General features: G+C 47.5%; 1 protein-coding gene across 2 annotated transcripts in view; it reads right to left on the bottom strand.

The window, feature by feature from the left end:
- Positions 1–18,797, bottom strand: part of Ptprn2 (protein tyrosine phosphatase receptor type N2) — a 733,386-nt gene that overhangs the window by 76,810 nt on the left and 637,779 nt on the right. For both annotated transcript variants that reach the window (XM_085698049.2, XM_048437696.3), the window contains one exon: positions 15,576–15,770. In XM_085698049.2, the coding sequence (XP_085554175.2) occupies positions 15,576–15,770 (195 nt within the window). The remainder of the gene's footprint in view (positions 1–15,575; positions 15,771–18,797) is intronic.

Raw genomic sequence — 18,797 nt, forward strand, 5'->3', positions numbered from 1 at the left:
GGTGTTCTTGGAGTGTACAGGCTGAGCTCCAGCGTGCATCACAACGCGTGGCACGCCGTGAAAGCCACAATCCTGGCAAGTGGACTAACCCTGGTGTGTGGGAGTGCCGCACTGCCCTCAGACCACAGAATATTTGATGATCGATTCATACACGGCAGGTCGAGGGGCTCCGATCACAGAGATCTATTCAGATTGAGACGAAGATGGTACCAGACTTGGGGGAAAGAGGAATTTCAAGACATGAAAACATCACAGATGCACATCATACAGTGGCACCTAAATGTGAGGTGACCTACAACTATACAAAGGACCAGCAGAGTTCCAGGTCTGCAGCAGCTCAGCCTGTCACCTGGTCCCTCTAGCAGATAAATCAAGCTTGTGTGGATTTGCCTGGGAGACTGACCACAGGAGGCCGCCTGAGCGTCCTCAGAAAGCTTAGCGCTGGCCTATCTCTCTGGCCAGGGGCTTCCACCCACACTGGGGTATAGGTGTAGTCTTTAGTCAGTACCTGACTCAACAAAGGATGGACTTTCAGGCCTCCCTATAAACCTAGTCTCCTTCGTGTGAGACTGCCTGGTAGAGGACCTGGCACTCCTTGGGCAATGGATAGATACCTGCTGAATGACAAAGAGAGGCTCCTCCCAGTCCCTGGAGCAGGAGAGAGCTCCACAGTTTCCACTTCAGTGTGGTCAGAGGCTAGTCACGAGGGTCAGAAACCTGTCTCAAGTCCTACCTTGCCCACTGTGGAGACGGCAGAGCAGCCAGTGCTGTGGGTTCAGACAATAGGTTCCAGCTGTCCTGCAGTACTGACTGCTTATTATCTACAAGCCAATGAACCACGAGAAGGGGCTGAAGGCAGAGATCTGTGATATTAAACAATGAAATGTTCATTTCTTTTAAAATACTCTCACATCTGTTAAATTTTTTCAGCCTTTTTCTCTAACTGGCTTATAGACTCACCCGAGCCAGGGTATGTGGGAATATTGCATAATCCATTCCCAGAATGCATGAGCAGATCTGTACCCCATAAAATATTCATTCACTCTCAAAAATATTTGCACCCTGCTGTCAAATGTAGACAAATTCACCCAGAGTATTAGAAAATGGCCATTTTAATAGAGAATGCTCTCCCCAAGTCTCTCTTCGCACTAAAACATATTCTCCAAAATTATTTTCATGAGAAAGATTAACAGTTTCAACATTAACTGCTAACCCTTTTTCATTTAAAACTCTGCTGATAAAATTCTTTGCTTGTCATTCAAATGTAAGTAATAATTATAGATTGCAGCCTCCGTCTCGGGCCTCATTAATGATAAATTGTATGGAAGTGTGAAGCCAAAGTCAGCTTTGATACATCTCAAAACTCAATTTCCACGGCTTCCCTTAGCTATGTACAATTAATTACACAGTTAATAAGGGAAATACGCTAATGAAAGGAGCATTATTTACCCAGACCGCCCGCCTTTACCAAATATCTTTTGTATGCTTCTCGCCTTGTAATTTTGGCGTACAGACAGTTTAAAAGGAAAAAAAATTTAAAAAAGCAAAAAACAATACAATTGACAAAGTGAAGACTTTTAATCCCAGTCTGCAGCAACTCTGATTAAAAACAAGTCTAAAGGAATTTTAATCCAGTTTTCTATTTCTCCTGACTTCTGCTTTCTGAAAGTTCTGAAGCAACCCTTTGTCAAATAAATAATTACCAGTAAGCTACTGTACTGCACCAAAGATATAGTTATCTCTGCAAATTGAAAACCTGGGGAATTTTAGAAGAAATTACATGGAAGACAAAGAGAAAGACCTAGTCATTCTGAGCAGATCGGCAGCTCCATTCTTAACCTCTGAAACCTCTCTTAGAATGATCAAATCTGCTCATTCTGTTTGGATCATCAACGTTTGACCACAATTGCTTAACAGACATCAATACCAGCCTTTAACGGGGAACGGTGCCACCTTCCCCAGCTTTGGTGGAGTCAGAAGAGAACTACAAAGGCAGTCTGGGTAAAGCTGGGTTTGCTCATTCTTTCTAACACACAGGGAAGGCTGAGAAGGTTCATTACAAACCTTTGTTTGCAACGTACTGGTATTAGTACAGATCGGTGAATATTCTTTACTAGATAAGAAAGTAGCCATTTGATTCCAATCTTCGCCGCTTCCCTTTGACTTAAACAACATAGTTTAAGGTAGGACCTCTTTGAAAATTCTATTACTAAGCCAACACTGTATCCCAAAGGGCTCAAGGGAAGGCAGGAGAAAAAGGGACTTAAAGTGTACTACTTCATGATCTTGATCTTGAAGTCTGTCCTTTCAGGAGGGTAACAAATTCAAAGGAAACAAACAAACAAACAAACAAAAACCGTTTCCACAGCAAACATTATCAATCGTGCCCTACATGCTGGGGCCCCATGGATTATGCCTTCACCCACACCCAAATTAGGAGGGCCAGGCAGTGCTGGTGCCTTTAAGAGCCTCTTCCAGGACCCCTGCTGTGTACTATTTCTGTATGCGGAGTTACAACAGATTCACGAGTTTAAATCAGTCACCTCCCCTCACCCCAACTCATTGGTCTCTTCTCCGAAACTCAAACAGCTGCTTCCAAGTCACAAAGACAGGAGCTAAAGGTCTCAAAGACCCAACGCCTTCCTAATACCCAACCTAGCACAAGAAGGCCCAGAGGACACATTTCTGCTCTGTGGATGACGACAGTGGTTAGGGCAGGGAAACCTTTGGGAGGAGGGAAGAGGAGAGATGGTTGCTTAGCAACACACAGCAGCCTCATGGTTACAAAGCAGCGGGGCTTTTCTTAGCAGCAGCCTTTTATATTCTGTGCCAGTGATGTAGTCATTACGATTTTCTGATGAAGTTTTTAGGAAGAATAAAGAATTCCAGCAAGTGTGGCAAGGTTTCCGAGGACAGTGACAGCCAGGCACTCTGCTGTAGGAGCAGGTAGGGTACAAGGTTCTCCAACATGTTACAGAGCATTTGCAGAGACTTTGACCATGTCCACCGCAAGCAGGCTGCTTTGACTGTTATCTCCCTAGAGCTAACAGGCTATGTGCTCATGAGAAAGTAACACAGGGCCAAAGAAACCGACTCTGCACCAGTAAGGTGACATCACACAAGACCAAAGTCCAGCCAAAGAACTGGAGCCCAGGGGGTCTGTCTGTCTCCTCTACCTTCCCAGAGCATCCTAGCAGAGCAAAAGGACTAAAATGTTGTTGAAGTGAAAGCAGAAGTTAGGGTGAGATCCAGAAGGGTTCCCTCATCTCATCCCGTTGCACCAGACAAGGTAGAGCACGCATGGGTGTCACACTAGGGTGACAACTAGGGTGAGACCGTCACATATCCTTAGTCTCGTCCCAGCTCAATACCAGACATATGCCACACACTGACCAGGCTTGACAGGTGGAGCAAGAGTGAGCTGCCAATGGCCTCCTGCTTATGACTCCTGGGATACCCCAGGGCAGTGCTGTGTGCAGCAGGGATTTCCTTCTGTGCTCACCTGCTGCCAGAACTGCTGTCCTTCTTACCGCCCCAGCCCCCTTTTTTAAAAAAAACAGTCTTAGATGTAACCTTGGCTGGCCTGGAGGTCCCTATGTAGAGCAGACAGATCTCCATGCCTATATGTCCTGAATGCTGGGATTAAAGGTATGTATCACCTCGCCTGGCACTGCCTGGCTTCTGTGCGGACAGCCGCTGTACCGCAGCACATGAGTGTGGTTTTTGAGGCAGCTGTCCGTGTGATGGGAGATTCCATGCGGAACTGTACTCTCCCTGCTTCCTTTGTTTATGCTGCACAGAGTGTGTTTCTAGTAGCTTGGAAAACAGGGATCCTCAACTGTCTTCCTCTATGAGCCATCTTAACACCCTAAAGATACTGGACAAACGGCAACCACCTAGTTACAAAACTAAGAGCCATATCCAGGCATACAAAATAAGAAGAAATCCATGCAGAGACAAGTAACCTGAAGACTCCCAAATCCTAAAGAGAGGAGCAGGGCAAAGCAATTTCCTCTACTAAAACTAGGGTCTAGAGAGAAGAAAACCGAAAAATACCCACGGGAGACAGGAAGAGGCCTTTGAGGCCCGCATACTCGGTGTGGGTGCACAGCATGTCGGTTCCTATGGAGACGGGCAGTGCTGAGGCATCTGAACCAGGAGCCTCATCTACAGTTAAAGCTCAAATCAGCCACACAAGGATCATTTGGGGCCTAAAGTAAGCAACCGATGAGGAAATGGTTGTTTCATGACAGTCCACAGTGCTTGACAAACACACTCTCTAAACCCCACAAAGCACAAGGCCACGCAAAATCCTGAGATCCAGATCCACTCCACTGAGGAGCTGCGAGTCTGAACACAGCAAGGCAACAGCTGCCCGAGGACTAAAGCACACCAGCTAGAGAGGAGCGCAAGCTCCGAGGGGCTGGAGAAGAACAATCACACATGTGTTTGCCACCAGAGGTACTGAAAGGAAGAACCAGCTACACTAGAGGACACACCAGGCAGCTGCGACAATGAACTGAACAACTGCAAATCAAAACACACTCTTTGAAGCTGAAAACCCAGTGGGTAGTTAGAGTGTATACACTGCTGAACTGAGTACACAGCGGTTGGTTAGAGTGTACACAGTGCTGAACTGAGCACACAGTGGTTGGTTAGAGTGTATACACTGCTGAACTGAGTACACAGTGGTTGGTTAGAGTGTACACAGTGCTGAACTGAGCACACAGTGGTTGGTTAGAGTGTACACAGTGCTGAACTGAGCACACAGTGGTTGGTTAGAGTGTATACAGTGCTGAACTGAGCACACAGTGGTTGGTTAGAGTGTACACAGTGCTGAACTGAGCACACGGTAGTTAAGAGTGTATACAATGCTGAACTGAGTACACAGTGGGTGGGTTAGAGTGTACACAGTGCTGAACTGAGCACACGGTAGTTAGAGTGTACACAGTGCTGAACTGAGCACACAGTGGGTGGTTAGAGTGTATACAGTGCTGAACTGAGCACACAGTGGGTGGTTAGAGTGTACACAGTGCTGAACTGAGCACACAGTGGGTGGTTAGAGTGTACACAGTGCTGAACTGAGTACACAGTGGTTGGTTAGAGTGTACACAGTGCTGAACTGAGCACACAGTGGTTGGTTATGTATACACTGCTGAACTGAGCACACGGTAGTTAGAGTGTATACACTGCTGAACTGAGCACACAGTGGGTGGTTAAAGTGTACACACGGCTGAACTGAGCACACAGTGGGTGGGTTGGAGTGTATATATGGCTGAACTAAGCACACAGTGGGTGGGTTGGAGTGTATACATGGCCGAAGAGAAGACTTACATACTAAAAGTTAACTAGAGTTAGGGAAGTTCATGTGAACACGAGACAGAAATAAAGAGTAAATATATGAAAAATACTTAAGAAATGGGAACAAAAGTGTCCAATACATTTCTACTAGAAGAGAGTATGACAGAGCCAATTTTAAGTTGTAGATGGTGGGCTGTGGATATTAGCTCAGTGGCAGAAGATTATCATGTGTAGGATCCTGGATTCAACTCCTGCTACAGAAACAAACAAATAAAAATCACATTGTAAACCATTTATAAGTTCCAAGAATCAACAGAACGCAAAAATCCTCAGACTGGTGGATCACAGCAGGCAAGAATCTTCAGACTGGGGGATCACAGAAGGCAAGAATCCTCAGACTGGGGGATCACAGCAGGCAAGAATTCTCAGACCGGGGGATCACAGAAGGCAAGAATTCTCAGACTGAGGGATCACAGAAGGCAAGAATTCTCCGACTTGGGGTTCACAGAAAGTAAGAATCCTCAGATTTGGGAATCACAGTAGGTCTTGAGAGAAAAAGTTTAAAAGTTCTAATAAACTTCTCTAAATTATACCAGTCTCTCAACCCTCCTCGGAGAGCAGGCAACCAACAGAGACAATGAACAATAACAAAGATTAAGAGGCCATGATTGGGAGGGTAGATTTTATCATAACATATCATACACATGTATAAAATTTACAAACAAACTAGCAAGCAAAAAAGTAAGTTCTATCCTAAGACAGGACAAAAGGGAATCTCCAAAGAGGAAGTAGCAATGAGAATCAAAGGGGATGTAAGAAGAGCGGCAGCAGGTCATCCTGGAGCCCTGGTGACAGAGAGGCCAGAGGAAGCCGACAGAAAGACAACAGTATGAGGACTAATGGCATTTAAATAAAGACTAAGGAACCATCCTACTCAATGACTGACACGTTTTAGAAAAGAAGGAAATCCGGCCCAGAATGAAACAAGAAGACAAAGGAAAACCAAAGGGAAAGCAATAATGTCATGTAGGGTCAATCTGAACAAGCACTGTCTACAAAAATTAGTCATGACAGTGGATTGTCTAGAAACCCAAGGAAGGGTGCTAAACCCCAAGCCACAGTCATATGCCTGCTTGAGAGGGACGCTAGGTAGGCCAGTGTCCATGTGCTGGATTGAGAAGAGGGTGAAGACATTCATTCCACTCGGTAGATTAGGTGTGGCGGTTCATCACTGGGGTAGCTACTAAAATACACTGCTGTACTGGTTGGGGGTAAAGCAGGGAGCAGAGACAATCAAGCACTTCAGAAGAAAGAAGGGGAGCATGTCTGAAGCAAACAATAAGCAGATAACATGTCAGGGTGTGCAGAACATAAAACAGGGCTGGACACCCAGAAACTGGAAATAATTGATTCTGGTAGAAGAGCTTACTTAAATTATAGGGTCATGACCATCATTTTTGGTGACATATGTCTTTCAGTGGCTATGTTCATGGACGAAGAGTCACTGCAATGCTGAGCATGCTGGGAGAGCCCTCATATGCTCCACAGTTATCCTGTGGTACTGCTTCATAAATGAGAAACATGGACACCACGAGGTCTAATGTCACCCTTTGACACAGTAACTCTGTCTCCAGGCTGTTCTCTCTTGCACCAGGAGAGGACACCATCTGTGGACCCATCAGGGCCTCTCCATCTCTGGATTCTGTCTCTTAATGCTCTTGATTTCTGGCAAACAGACTGGCTAGCTGAGGGAGGGCGTGTTGACCTTTGGTCGTAAGGAACCACAGTAATTCATGTCTATGAGGCCACCAAGTTGTATGCTTCTTTTGCAAATCTTCTAATTACAAATAGCTCTGAGGGTCCTGGTGAGGCAGAGCCATTCCTACAGTCTCTTTCTTGTCCCACAGTGTTGCACCTCAGCAACAAAGACCTTGTGCCAACATCCACCCAAGTCCCATGAAGGACAAGGTCTTCTAGTCGAGCTCACAGTTTAGCATTTGGCTCTAGCTCACATTTCTCTAACTACTCTAGTATAAGCTTCCCAAGAAAACAAGATACCTATTGTCTTTATTCAGAGTCACACTGAGCACACAAAGGTAGGCAGACCATGAGCAGTTATGCTCATCCATGATGTTTGTAGAGCTGTGTAGTTCAGTAGAACTGCAACAGTTTTATTTTACAAAGCACATTAACTTTATTCTATGTATGTGAACATCCAGGCAAGTCCATTGGAATACTATAGCTGACTCAGTGGAGTGTGCCTACAAGCCACTGGTATGGGGGGCACTAAGTGAGCCCAGCTTCTACCTCTGGGCATGACTCACCCTGCCAGGTCTACCTAGGATGGTCCAGTCAGTTGTAGGCATCTCTGTCACCAGAACTCAGAAAACACCGGGTGAGTGACACTTCTGAGTCCTGCTCCAGACACTGGTTTCCCAGCCTCCCCTATGGATGTCATTCACAAGGCTGCCAGTTCCCGGTCTTAGTGTTGCTCTTTCAGCATCACTCAGTGAATAGGAATTGGATGCTTATTTATTCTGTTTAACCCAGATCATTCACTATAAGGTTCATAAAGAATGGAAGTAATAGAAAAGAAAATAATTTTGAAAACAACAAAGAAAGACTCAAGGTCAGAGGTACCAGATGTAAACACTCTTCCAGATGACCACCACAACCCATCCCAGGTGGCTGCATTCTTCTCCTTACATGTCTCCCACAGGTTCTCTGTGTCCCCCACCCCATCAGGAGACTAAAGTCTACCTCGGCGAGTAGTGGGCACGAAATGTGCATAAGCCACAGCTGTCTCACCGGAGTCTGGGTGAGATTGGGCCGTAGACATTTCCCTTAAGCTGCTGGAGCCAAGACAGAAAAGATGACACCAGAACCCCAGAGGGCAGAAAGGCAGAGTGCCAGCCGCTCTAGCACTTTACGTACTCAATCAGATGTTCAGATGGGTTTTAATAATAAAAAGAACCCCTCCTTTACCCCCCAAAGCCCACAAGACACCCACTCCTCGGGTAAAGAAGAACTCAAATAATACTCCCAAATAATATTGCACCCACCCATGGCACTCATGAAGAACTGGCATGACAGCCCCGGTCATGAAAGGCCAGGAGGCTACTCTTTAGGGTGGGTCCAAAGGTATTCTCTCTCACAGAAGCAGCAGGCCTGTACCCTCCCACCCCTCAGGTGGCCCACGGGAAGGATGGGTGGTAGTGCTTGGTGGCTTTGCTAATGGGCTCCTGCTGCTGTGGGGCCCACATAAAAGTTTGTAGCATTCTGCACGAGTGCGCGTGCGCGCGGACACACACACACACACACACACACACACACACACACACACACACACGGTCCCCTGACCGGGAGCAAATGAGTTTCCTGAACTTCCTTAGGCCCTTAATGGATGCTGTGGACTCTCCTGCCCAGAGAGTCTGCACCAGAATGATAGGGGATGAGTAGCTTGGCTCTCCTTTGGAAAGCCGAGGCACTCAGACTCTTCACAGTTTCAACATCCTGTCACCAGAATCTGTGGTAGTTGACAAGCCAAAAAGGGCTGCCTAATTGTGGGGGAGAAACAGAAGCCGGCATGAGCTATGACTGGAAGAGCAGCTTCTCACTGCTGCAGGCTGGCAGACCATGTGGGGTTGGGGTTCCTCCATCTTCTCAAATCCGAATGGTAGATCCCTACATCCCAGTTAGCTGTGACCTCATGGGAACCCAGAGCCCTTCAAGAGGAGATTCATTTAAAAAGACATCTGAAGTCCACCTGGTTGGACATCATGGAGGAAAGGCCCTGAGAGGACACATCAAGACGGCCATCTTGGAGCCAGGTAGAGACCTTGGCACAAAGCCGTCTGCCGTCCTCATCATGGGCTTTCGTCTCCAGGACCAGGACCACTTCCCTTCCTTTCTATCTTAAGTCTCAATCCTAACAGACCAGGATCTGAGGACAAAGACCCAGCACAGCCTCCCACACACCTTCCAGAATGTTCTTCTCACTGATACCTGGGAAATAGGTGTCATGGACCTAATCACCCCCCAAGTCAATGCGATGCCACAGTTCTTACACATAGGAGGTGCATGTGTCTGAGACACCCGGACGCCCACCTCCCTACACAGCAGCTTGTGACATGATTCTGACAAGACTTCTTGTTTGTCTTGAAATTTTGCCCTAGGGAACTGATCCCTGCCTCTTCTGGGGTGGGAGCACCACTGGTTGTCACATGCAGATGAGTAACTGAACACTGAGAGCCAGACAGGAACAAACAAACTGATTAATCATAAACATCCACTCTGTCCTGGCCCTGTGGCTGGGTGGCACAGGTATGGGTTTGAAGGCTTGCTCTTATTAGAGGCTACCTGAATACCCTCTTTCCAGAGGAAGGGGTGGCTCTCAGGCCACACTGACCACAGGCACATAGTGTGGGCTCCTTGTGTTTCAGTGACTAAAGTCCAGCTCCTGGTCCCCAGCACTTAGCACTCAGGGACTATGAGCAGGAAGGAGCAGACTGTAGTCGTCAGTGGCTGGAAGCCAAGAGGGCCAGGAGCAGTGGCACTGAAGGAGTTCTTCATATCTGTACCCGGACTGACACCTCATGCCTGGATCCACACTGAACCCAATCCTGCAACATCCCAACCCAGCCTCATATCCGGAGCCTATTGCCTACTCTGGGGGTCCTATCCTGTGCTAGCTTCTGGCCATCTCCAGCATGATCACAGGGTCCTTTGCATCTCTAGGCCTTTGATGTCTCCATCATAAGTCCAGGAACAGAGGACATGGCCCCTTTGCTCTGGTGACACTCAGGAGCTGTAGTTTCTTTGCTGTGATGAGAAACTGCCCATCCAGGGTTGATACTTTTGTGCTTCGCGGTTTTACATCAGCACTCTTGTTTTCACTGCCTTCATCTGTGAGATGGGCTCAGCCTAGGGTCTTGCTTGGTGGGTGTCTAGGGACAGAACTACACAGAGGCTCAGAGGAGCTGGTCATTGTGAAGGTTAAGGGGACCCAGGCCTCTGTCCTCAAGTGCAGTGTTCTTAAAATGTCTGCATTCAGGTTGCTTTCCTTCACTAAGCTCTGTGGGTCCAACAGAAATGAATACACCCACGTTGTTCTGCATATGTTCACTCCCTGGAGGCTCCCAGCCAGTGGCAGTAAGCAAGTGAGCAAGCAATCAAGTGACATTTTCTAATGATGGTCCCAATGTAGCGCCTGCCCCTCTGCATGTGATGTACACCACTCCCACTTTCCTGCTGTAATGCTTGGCTGGCTCACAAGTAATTAGTGAACCTTAAAATGCACGCGGCCAGCCGCGTGGAAACATCTCCTGCAGAAGGCAGACACGGTATGGGAACGGATCTTCTGGAGAGTAAACTCAAGCCTGCACCTCTCCCTTTAGAAGGGTTTATCAGGAAGGTGGGTCCCATACTCTTACACCATGGTGACTTTATGTCTGTCCTTAAACGTTACTCTAGTGACTGCCCTTGATCAGCAGGGAGTGTTTCAGAGTTCTGAACTCACTTGAGCATCCCACAAGGTGAACGTTTCTTTAGACGAGCATGAGATGTTTCCCACTGGCCACCCGGCTGGAGTGCCCTGCCAGCCTCTGCCCCCCCCCTTTCCAACATGGCACCTCTCCTCTTCCCCTTACCCCACTTTTCATCAGACAGATCATCCTCCATAGCAGCTGGGTGAGAAGTCTGGGGGACAGGACCATTCCTCTGAGCTCCTCAAAACTAACTTGGGTTCTTTCTTTTTCCTTTCCTTTTTTCCTTCCTTCCTTCCTCTCTCTCTCTCTCTCTCTCTCTCTCTCTCTCTCTCTCTCTCTCTCTCTCCTTTCTCTCCCTCTCTCTTTCTTTCATTTCTTCTTTTCCTTTCTTCATCCTTTTCTTTCCCTTCCTTCTTCCCTTTATTTCTCTTCCTTCCTTCCTCCTTCCCTCCCTCTCTTCCTTCCTTTTTAAATTTTGGTTTCTTAAGGCAAAGTCTTGCTGTACAGCCCAGGTTTATTTACACTTACAGTTCCCCTGCCTCACTCTGTGAGTACCAGGAATTAAGTACATGTCACCACCCAGTGTGCGTGTGCGTGTGGTGTATGTGCAAGCACACGGGGTTCATGCAGCTGTGCAGTGCTGAGAAGTGCCGGGAAGGCATCAGGTGTCCCTGTGCTCTCTGCACTGTCATCTAAGACAAGGTCTCTCACTAGCCTGGAGGTCACTAGCTCTCGTCACTCTCCTGTCCCCCACAGTGCTGGGGTTACAGGCACACACACAGCCACTTCTGCCTTTTTAAGTTGGGGTTAGAATCTGAATTCAGGACCTCATGCTTATACAGCAAATGTTCTTACCTACTAAGCCAACTGTGCAGCCCTCAAACTTGGAATCCTAATAAAAGTATCTAGTGTTTATAATTGAGAAGCACTTTAGGGTTCATGGCTGTCTATATCTCTGTCTGTCTGTTTCAAAAGTCACACCAATTACTCTCTCTTGTTCTCGTCCCACCAGACCTGTATTCTTCCCAATTCGTTCCTCTTCCACATGTGTACTTATATCTTTTCAAAATCTAGCTTCTGTGTATGAGAAACAAGTGGATTTTGTCTTTTCACGACTATCTCCTGATCCGACAGCTAGCACGGTCCCATTCTTCTTTACAGCGGATGAAAACGCTACCCTACACTCTTTACCCATTCACCTGCCGATGCACGTGCAGCCTGGCTCTGTAACTTGATTGTTTCGAACAGTGCAACAGTAACCATGGATGTGCAGTTGTCTCTTTGCATGTTGATGAGATTCCCTCGGATATGTTCCCAAAACTGATGTAGCTCTACTCTATGGTAATTCTACTTTTAAAACACCTGTTTAAAAGCCAAATATAAATATTAGTTTGCTTGTTTATCGACTTAAGACAGGGTATCATTGTGTATCCCTGGAATTCCGTATATAGACCAGGATGTCTAATTCAGAGATCCTCTTGCCTCTGTCTCTTGAGAGCCAGTATTAAAGGTAATCACCGCCATGCCCAGGAGAAACTTATAAACTTTATTATATTTTATGTACTTATTTAGTGTGTATCATATGTGTCCTTGTAGAGGTCAGAGGGTGACTGACCAATAAAAGCTGGTCCCACCTTCTGTGTGGGTCACAGGGATTGAATTTGGGTTGTCACACTTGATGATAGGTACCTTTACCCCTGAGTCATTTCACCAGTCCCAGAAACTTTAAAGTTTTAAAAACTACTTTCTTTTGCATGTGACAGATCACATACATGGTGCTTGTCCTCTGTGTCTGGCTTAGTTCACTGTATACGATGTCTTGCTACTCTCCCCACTCACAACGACTGGAGATCTACTGGGTACCAATGTCACACCTTCTCCACTCCTGCACCGAGGCTGCTGCCCTCTCACTCTGAATTTAGATGGTAGTGCACAGAGGTTGGAGGAGGATTGAGGAGGAAAGGAAGGATTTGATCAACACGTACTGTGTGCATATGTTGAAATATCATTCTAAACCCCATGCATATGTACAATTAATATGTTGATCAAAAATAAAATATTTTAGAGGGCACCTTTGAAGAAAATAAAGACAAGAAAAATAATAGCAAAGGCAGAGTGTGGCCTTGGGTGGCAAACTTTGTGGCTTTGCTATGACTGCAGGTAGGCGGTGTCTCCAGGCACATCATGGGTGTGTCTCATAAGCCCATTCCACTTTGCCCTCACAGGGACTGGAAGAGGTGCTACTTCCTAGCCCATTGTACAGATAGTAAGACAAAGGTGGTGGATGTGACATTAGACTCAGAACCAGCATACAGCAAGTGAGGCAGGCTTCTGTGGCATACCCCCTCTGCTCTAGTCAGAACTCTGGGTGCCCTGCACCCAGGAGAGCCCTGACAATGAGTCCAGCCCATCTGTCTCTGTCTGTCTTGAGGGCTCTACACACAGGCAGTCAGCCTTTCTGTGCTTCCTCTGACAACTGCTTTACCTGTGGAGCCAGGGATCACAGAGGTCCTCCCTGGGGTTGGTGGTGCTGGGCTCTTCTGCTAGTGACTGTCACTATGGCTGGTCCACTGGGGGTGACACAGCTCAGTCATGTTCAGTCTGTTATCTGGTGGAAACCTTCTCCTCCCATGTGAGTCTAGCAGAAAGTTATAGAACATGGAGTGTCTGAGGCCAGTCTGGGTGGGAAAAGCAATGGGAAACAGGGATCAAGCCTGAGCCCCTGCCCACAGTGGTCATGCTTGCTGCCCCTGTGTACCCCAGCATCACAGTGGAGATATCCATTTGGTGATGTGTCCCGGTAGTCATTTTTGGATCAGCATGGCTTTATGGGGTATACCCATTGCCCGTCTGGAGTTGAAACATTTTTGTTAAATTTTTCCCTTCAGTCTTCAAAAATATTAATTAATTTTCATGTGTATGTGTGGTTTTCCTATATGTATGGCTATGTGCCACGTGTGTGGAGTGCCCCGGGAGGCCAGAAGAGAGCATCAGATTCCCATAACTGGAGTTTGCAGATGGTTGTGAGCTGCCGTGTGGGTGCTGGGACTTGAACTCAAGTCCTCTGGAAGCACCGTCTCTCAATCTTTTTCTTCAGATTTGATGCTCAGGTGCTTAGACATCACATTTTGCCCCTGTGCTTCCTTCGCTGAAGCAGCACTGTGACTGACTACCCAGGGCCCTGGATGTACCTGATGGTCCACTCATCCTCGCCATGTATTTTAGCGAGCTTGTCTTGCCAGTTGGCCAATTAGCAAGCACTTTTCCACTAAGGGTCAGGGTGACTGATCACTACAATTACCTTCCCCTTGGCTTTAATGAGTCAGGGTCCGTTGTAAAGGCTTTTCCAGCCCGTGCAGAGAGGGGCGACACAGGGGCCCTGGCTTGCTGGAAACCTGCTTTCTTGGCCTCAACCCTGGGCCTGTCCTATTCTGCTAAAGCTTGAGAGGACTTTCACAGCCCGCATACTAAGTGGGTGCAGAGAAAGCGGAGTCCACGACACGGCCCAACCCTTCGTGGTCACAGCGACTGAGTCATCCTGCCTCTGGGCTTGCATCCTGGGAGGTGCTGAGCCACATCTCCTGCCATGGAAGCAATCGTTCCTGAGGTGCTGACTCCCCTGGGCTTTACAGTCTGGGCAAGCGGGTGTGAGAATGGGTGAACGGGACCTGCACGCACCTGAATGCCCTTTTAGATCTAGTGTGGTAGGCAGGTGAAGTCATGACGATGTTCAGGAAATGCCTGTGCTGGGCTCCAGTGGCACTGCTGACCTCTGCCTGGGCCACCCTGCTTTAGGGCAGTGAGATCTTGGCAGCTTGGAGGCTGAGTCCCTCCTGCTGAACTCAGAATTGCCTTTCATGTCCAAACACAGTTTCTCTTGAAAAATGTATACCATATACCACACAGACACAAGGCATTACCAAATTGTGACCCAAAGTCAGGAAATGTGTGCCAGATCCCACAAACTGAAATATGCCGCTAGTGACAAGCACATGTACTAACTCCTTCACGCCAGCGCCAAATCTCAGTGTGTCTGGACTTCTCGGTTCCTTTTCTAAAAAGGGCAAATGTTGGAGTCCTTGAAAGGTCAGATCTAAGTTCAGTCACTGGTATCCATTAGGAGGACATCTGTCACCATAAAAGACTACAAGCACTAAACACCACACATATGTGCAATTAATATATAATTATAATAACATTAATATATTGAGTGGCTAACAAGCTGTCTGCCCCAGGTGTTAGATGCTCTCTCCTCACTGCCTGTATTCCACAACAGCATTTTGGGATCTCCCTTCAAGAAGAAAGAGAAGCAAGCAGGACAAGGACAGTCACAAACAGCACAGAGAGGGAATGCCTCCTGGAGCCATGTGGCCCCTGGGAAGTGGACTGCTGCACATGTCCATTCAGGTCTAGGCTAGAAAGATTCCTGAAGCATTTCCACAGAACGTTCTTGATCAACACGACTCTTGCCTGGTCTGCAGTCACTTATTATTAATCAAAGCCAATGGAGTGGCACACACAACAACACTAGAAGGCATGCATGCCAAGAACTCCATCTCCAGTCCAAGGGATCATGTCTCTGTGTGTCCACACATGTGCTCTAAGCAGGACAGAAAGAGTTCAGTGATGAACATACCTTTTGTTTCTATCCACGGCTCCCAGAGGATACAAGCAAGTTCTGAGGTCAGGAAGCAATTGACAGACGGACACAGTAGATGGCATACACCCTGCCAGTGCCTGCCATTCATTCCCAGAAGTCAGAAGTGCCCTAGTGGAGGCAAGCCTTACCAGGATCATGTGGCCTGTAGAGATGTCCATGTTAGACTGAACGGGCTCCTCGGACCAGGATGAAGTGCTGCTCCGAGCTGAAGGGCTTGGCATTGGCCCATCACTGAACTGGGAAGAGACGCTGTTGATGCGTGATGTGTGTGGTCCCTCAGGCCGATCCTGTGGCCGGACAGACATACGCTGGCGGCATAGCTCCTGCAAGACAGCCAGGGGCAGAGTCAGGGGTCAGCAACATCCAAGGAAACCTACTTGGTACTCCCACAGAACTGCAAGCCAACCCTCTGCTTCCCTGCCTACTCAGTCAAGGTTCACACTAGTGAGAATTCACAGCCCATAAGGACTCACCATGCCCATTAGTGTGTTTGGAGGCATCACCATTCTTATACCCTGAGATCTACAAGCCACTTAAGCAAGTTGGCTCTAGGAACAAATGTGTGAGTACACACCTATACACACACATGCACCTGTATACCCATGAGCAGACACAGCCCCATCATCATATAGATTGCTAAAGCACTTTTTTGTCTTATTCTGGTCAAGAACAAAGACGCAGATAAAGTGAGACTCTTCCTTTCTCGTTAGAACCTAGGTCACATGAGAAACCAGGAGTCTACTATAAGGTGGGGACACCTTCAGTCTGGGATTTTCTTCTCCTCCAAACAACTGCCATTCTGACAAGAGCAAGGATTCTGGGGTCTTGGCAACATGACCCCTTGACTTTGACCTTTGGCTTTACCCTATAGCTCTCACCTTATGACTGGCAAGATTCCAGTCTGGAAGCTTCCCAGAGTTAAGACACAATGAGCCCCTCTACATCTGGAGAAGATGAAACTGACTCGAGTCACCAAAACAAATGTCATGAAGAGGTGATCAGAAAGAACAGCTGAGCCCCGCAGAACAGAGGAAAAAGAATCATGCCCTCGCCAGCAGGTCTTGGGGAATATTATTTTCAGGTGTGTAACTTTTGTTTACGCTGCATTTGTTTAATTCTGCCAAACTGTGTTACTGTGTCTGTCTAAAATGCCTGATGGTCCTAATAAAGAGATGAATGGCCAATAGTGAGGCAGGAGCAAGGATAGGTGGGGCTGGCAGGCAGAGAGGATAAACAGGAGAAACCTGAGAGGAGGAGCAAGGGGACAAGGAGAGGAGGAGGAGATCAGGAGCCAGGCAGCCAGTCACGGAGTAAGAAGGAAAGAAAGGTATACAGAAATAGAGAAAGATAACAGTACAGAGGTAAAAGGTAGCCAGGATAATTTATGTTAAGAAAAGCTGGCTAGCAACAAGCCAAGCTAAGGCCACACATTCATAACTAAGAATAAGCCTCCATGTGTGATTTATTTGGGAGCCAGGTGGTGGAACCCCCCCCCCCAGAAGCCAAAAGAATAAAACGCCACACAGTAAACAGTAGGACCCAAAGGCCTGTTTAGCTCCTGAAGGCAGAAGGTAGGAGACTATGACCAGTTTCTTCTCCTCACCCCAGGGCACTGTTGTCGCTGGCTTTATTCAGACAGAGGCCGGCAGAAATGCAAAGACCCTCCCCACCTGCTCACTCTCTACAGTAGACAGACACCCATGCCCTCCCCTGCTGTTGGTGGCTCACATAAGCCTTGAGACTTGAGAGCAACTGAGACAGTGAAGGTCATCATGGGCACCCTGGACATGATGAGAGGGGAAGGTGAACCCCAGAAAGTGAGACCTTCAGAGGGTAGGAAGGCCTCCGCCATAAGGGCAGCAGGACCAACATATGGTCCTGACACTCCTTTTTCTCTATTTTTCTATATGGTTGTTGCCTTAGAGAGCTTTTAACGAATGGGTTCCTCTTTAAAAGAAAGAAAGAAAGGAAAATCAGCTAATTTTCTGACAATCTCAAAAACACAGTAGAAAAATCAACAAAGTCCCATGTTCCCCACGAGGTTCTTCTCAGGTTGACAGTGCAAGCTACCAACCCAAGTGCATGCACGCCTTGCTCACTTCATGCTCACAGAAGGATTACCACTGGGTTCTGGGAAAGGACCCCGGGAGAAGGCTCTGCAATACCTTACAGAACAGAGCCCTGGTGAGGTTCAGTATGCCCCAGACCAAGTCTGGGGAAGGACACAGGAAGTCACACTGGCCATGTACCTAAGCCATGAATCAAAGAGGGAAGCCTGAAGGGAATTAAGTATCGCCAGAAGATCCCAGTTTTGGATGGAACCTTGGCTTGGACACATATGCTCTACGTGAATTTGGGCAAGCCATTTAAAACCCCCAATCCTAGTTTCTTCTCTTCAAAACAGAAAATGATAGTTGTTAAGAAAGATTCAAAGTTCAAGCATATAAAATGCTTAGAACAGCATGTAACCCAAAGAAAGCTCTGCGACATCAACCAGCAGAGTGGAGCATACATGTAAATGGTAAAATAGTCCTCTAGGGCTGGACATGTATCTCAGTGGGTAGCGTGCTTGTCTAGCATGCATGAAACACTTACGTTCTATCTTTAATACCACATAAGCCTGGCAAGGCATCCGATCCTATAAGCTCAGCACTAGGAAGGCAGAGGCAGGAGGATCAACAGTGAAAACACTGAACTTCCAGGAAGGGATGGCGTATGAGAGGGTGTAGCTGGTGAGTGGGTGCTGGGCTGGGCCAGGGGTGTGTGAAGCTGTGGAGGGAATCAGGAGATACATGGGGCCATGTCCTGGGGATGCACTGGTGCATCTGAAGGCAGCCACGGAGGTACCTGGTAAGGCTTTCCTGGGCTCATACTGTTTTCATGAGCCGGTGGGTGAGCCAGAGAGAGTTTGCATTTCCACAGAGCTGCCCTGAGGATACAGAGACAACCAGGTCATCTGGGATACAGCATGACGGGTAGACAAGGATCCAGAACAGAGCAGAGGGCTTCAGAATCTATCTGACCCCTTGACTTCTAGGACGCACACCCGCTTATCCACTAATTCACAGTGCCTGCCGCTAGAGGGCTGGACTTTGGAATCTGACTTCAGACGGGTCTGTATGGGTGTGAGAACACTGTCTTACCACTCTGTGCCTCAGTTTCCTCATTTGTGAAATGTGACAACGGTACCAACTTCACAGTTGTGGAGGGTTAAATAGCTGGGTGCGGTAGCACACTTCTAATCCCAGTACTAGGGAGGCTGATGCTACATAGCCAGCCGTAGAAAGCCCTTGTCTCAAAACAGGCACAAACAAAAACCAAATCCCTGTAGAATCCCGAGGACTCGCCTA

This window comes from Myodes glareolus, chromosome 11 (assembly GCF_982192425.1).
Source record: "Myodes glareolus chromosome 11, mMyoGla1.1, whole genome shotgun sequence".
In the NCBI taxonomy this organism is placed as follows: Eukaryota; Metazoa; Chordata; class Mammalia; order Rodentia; family Cricetidae; genus Myodes; species Myodes glareolus.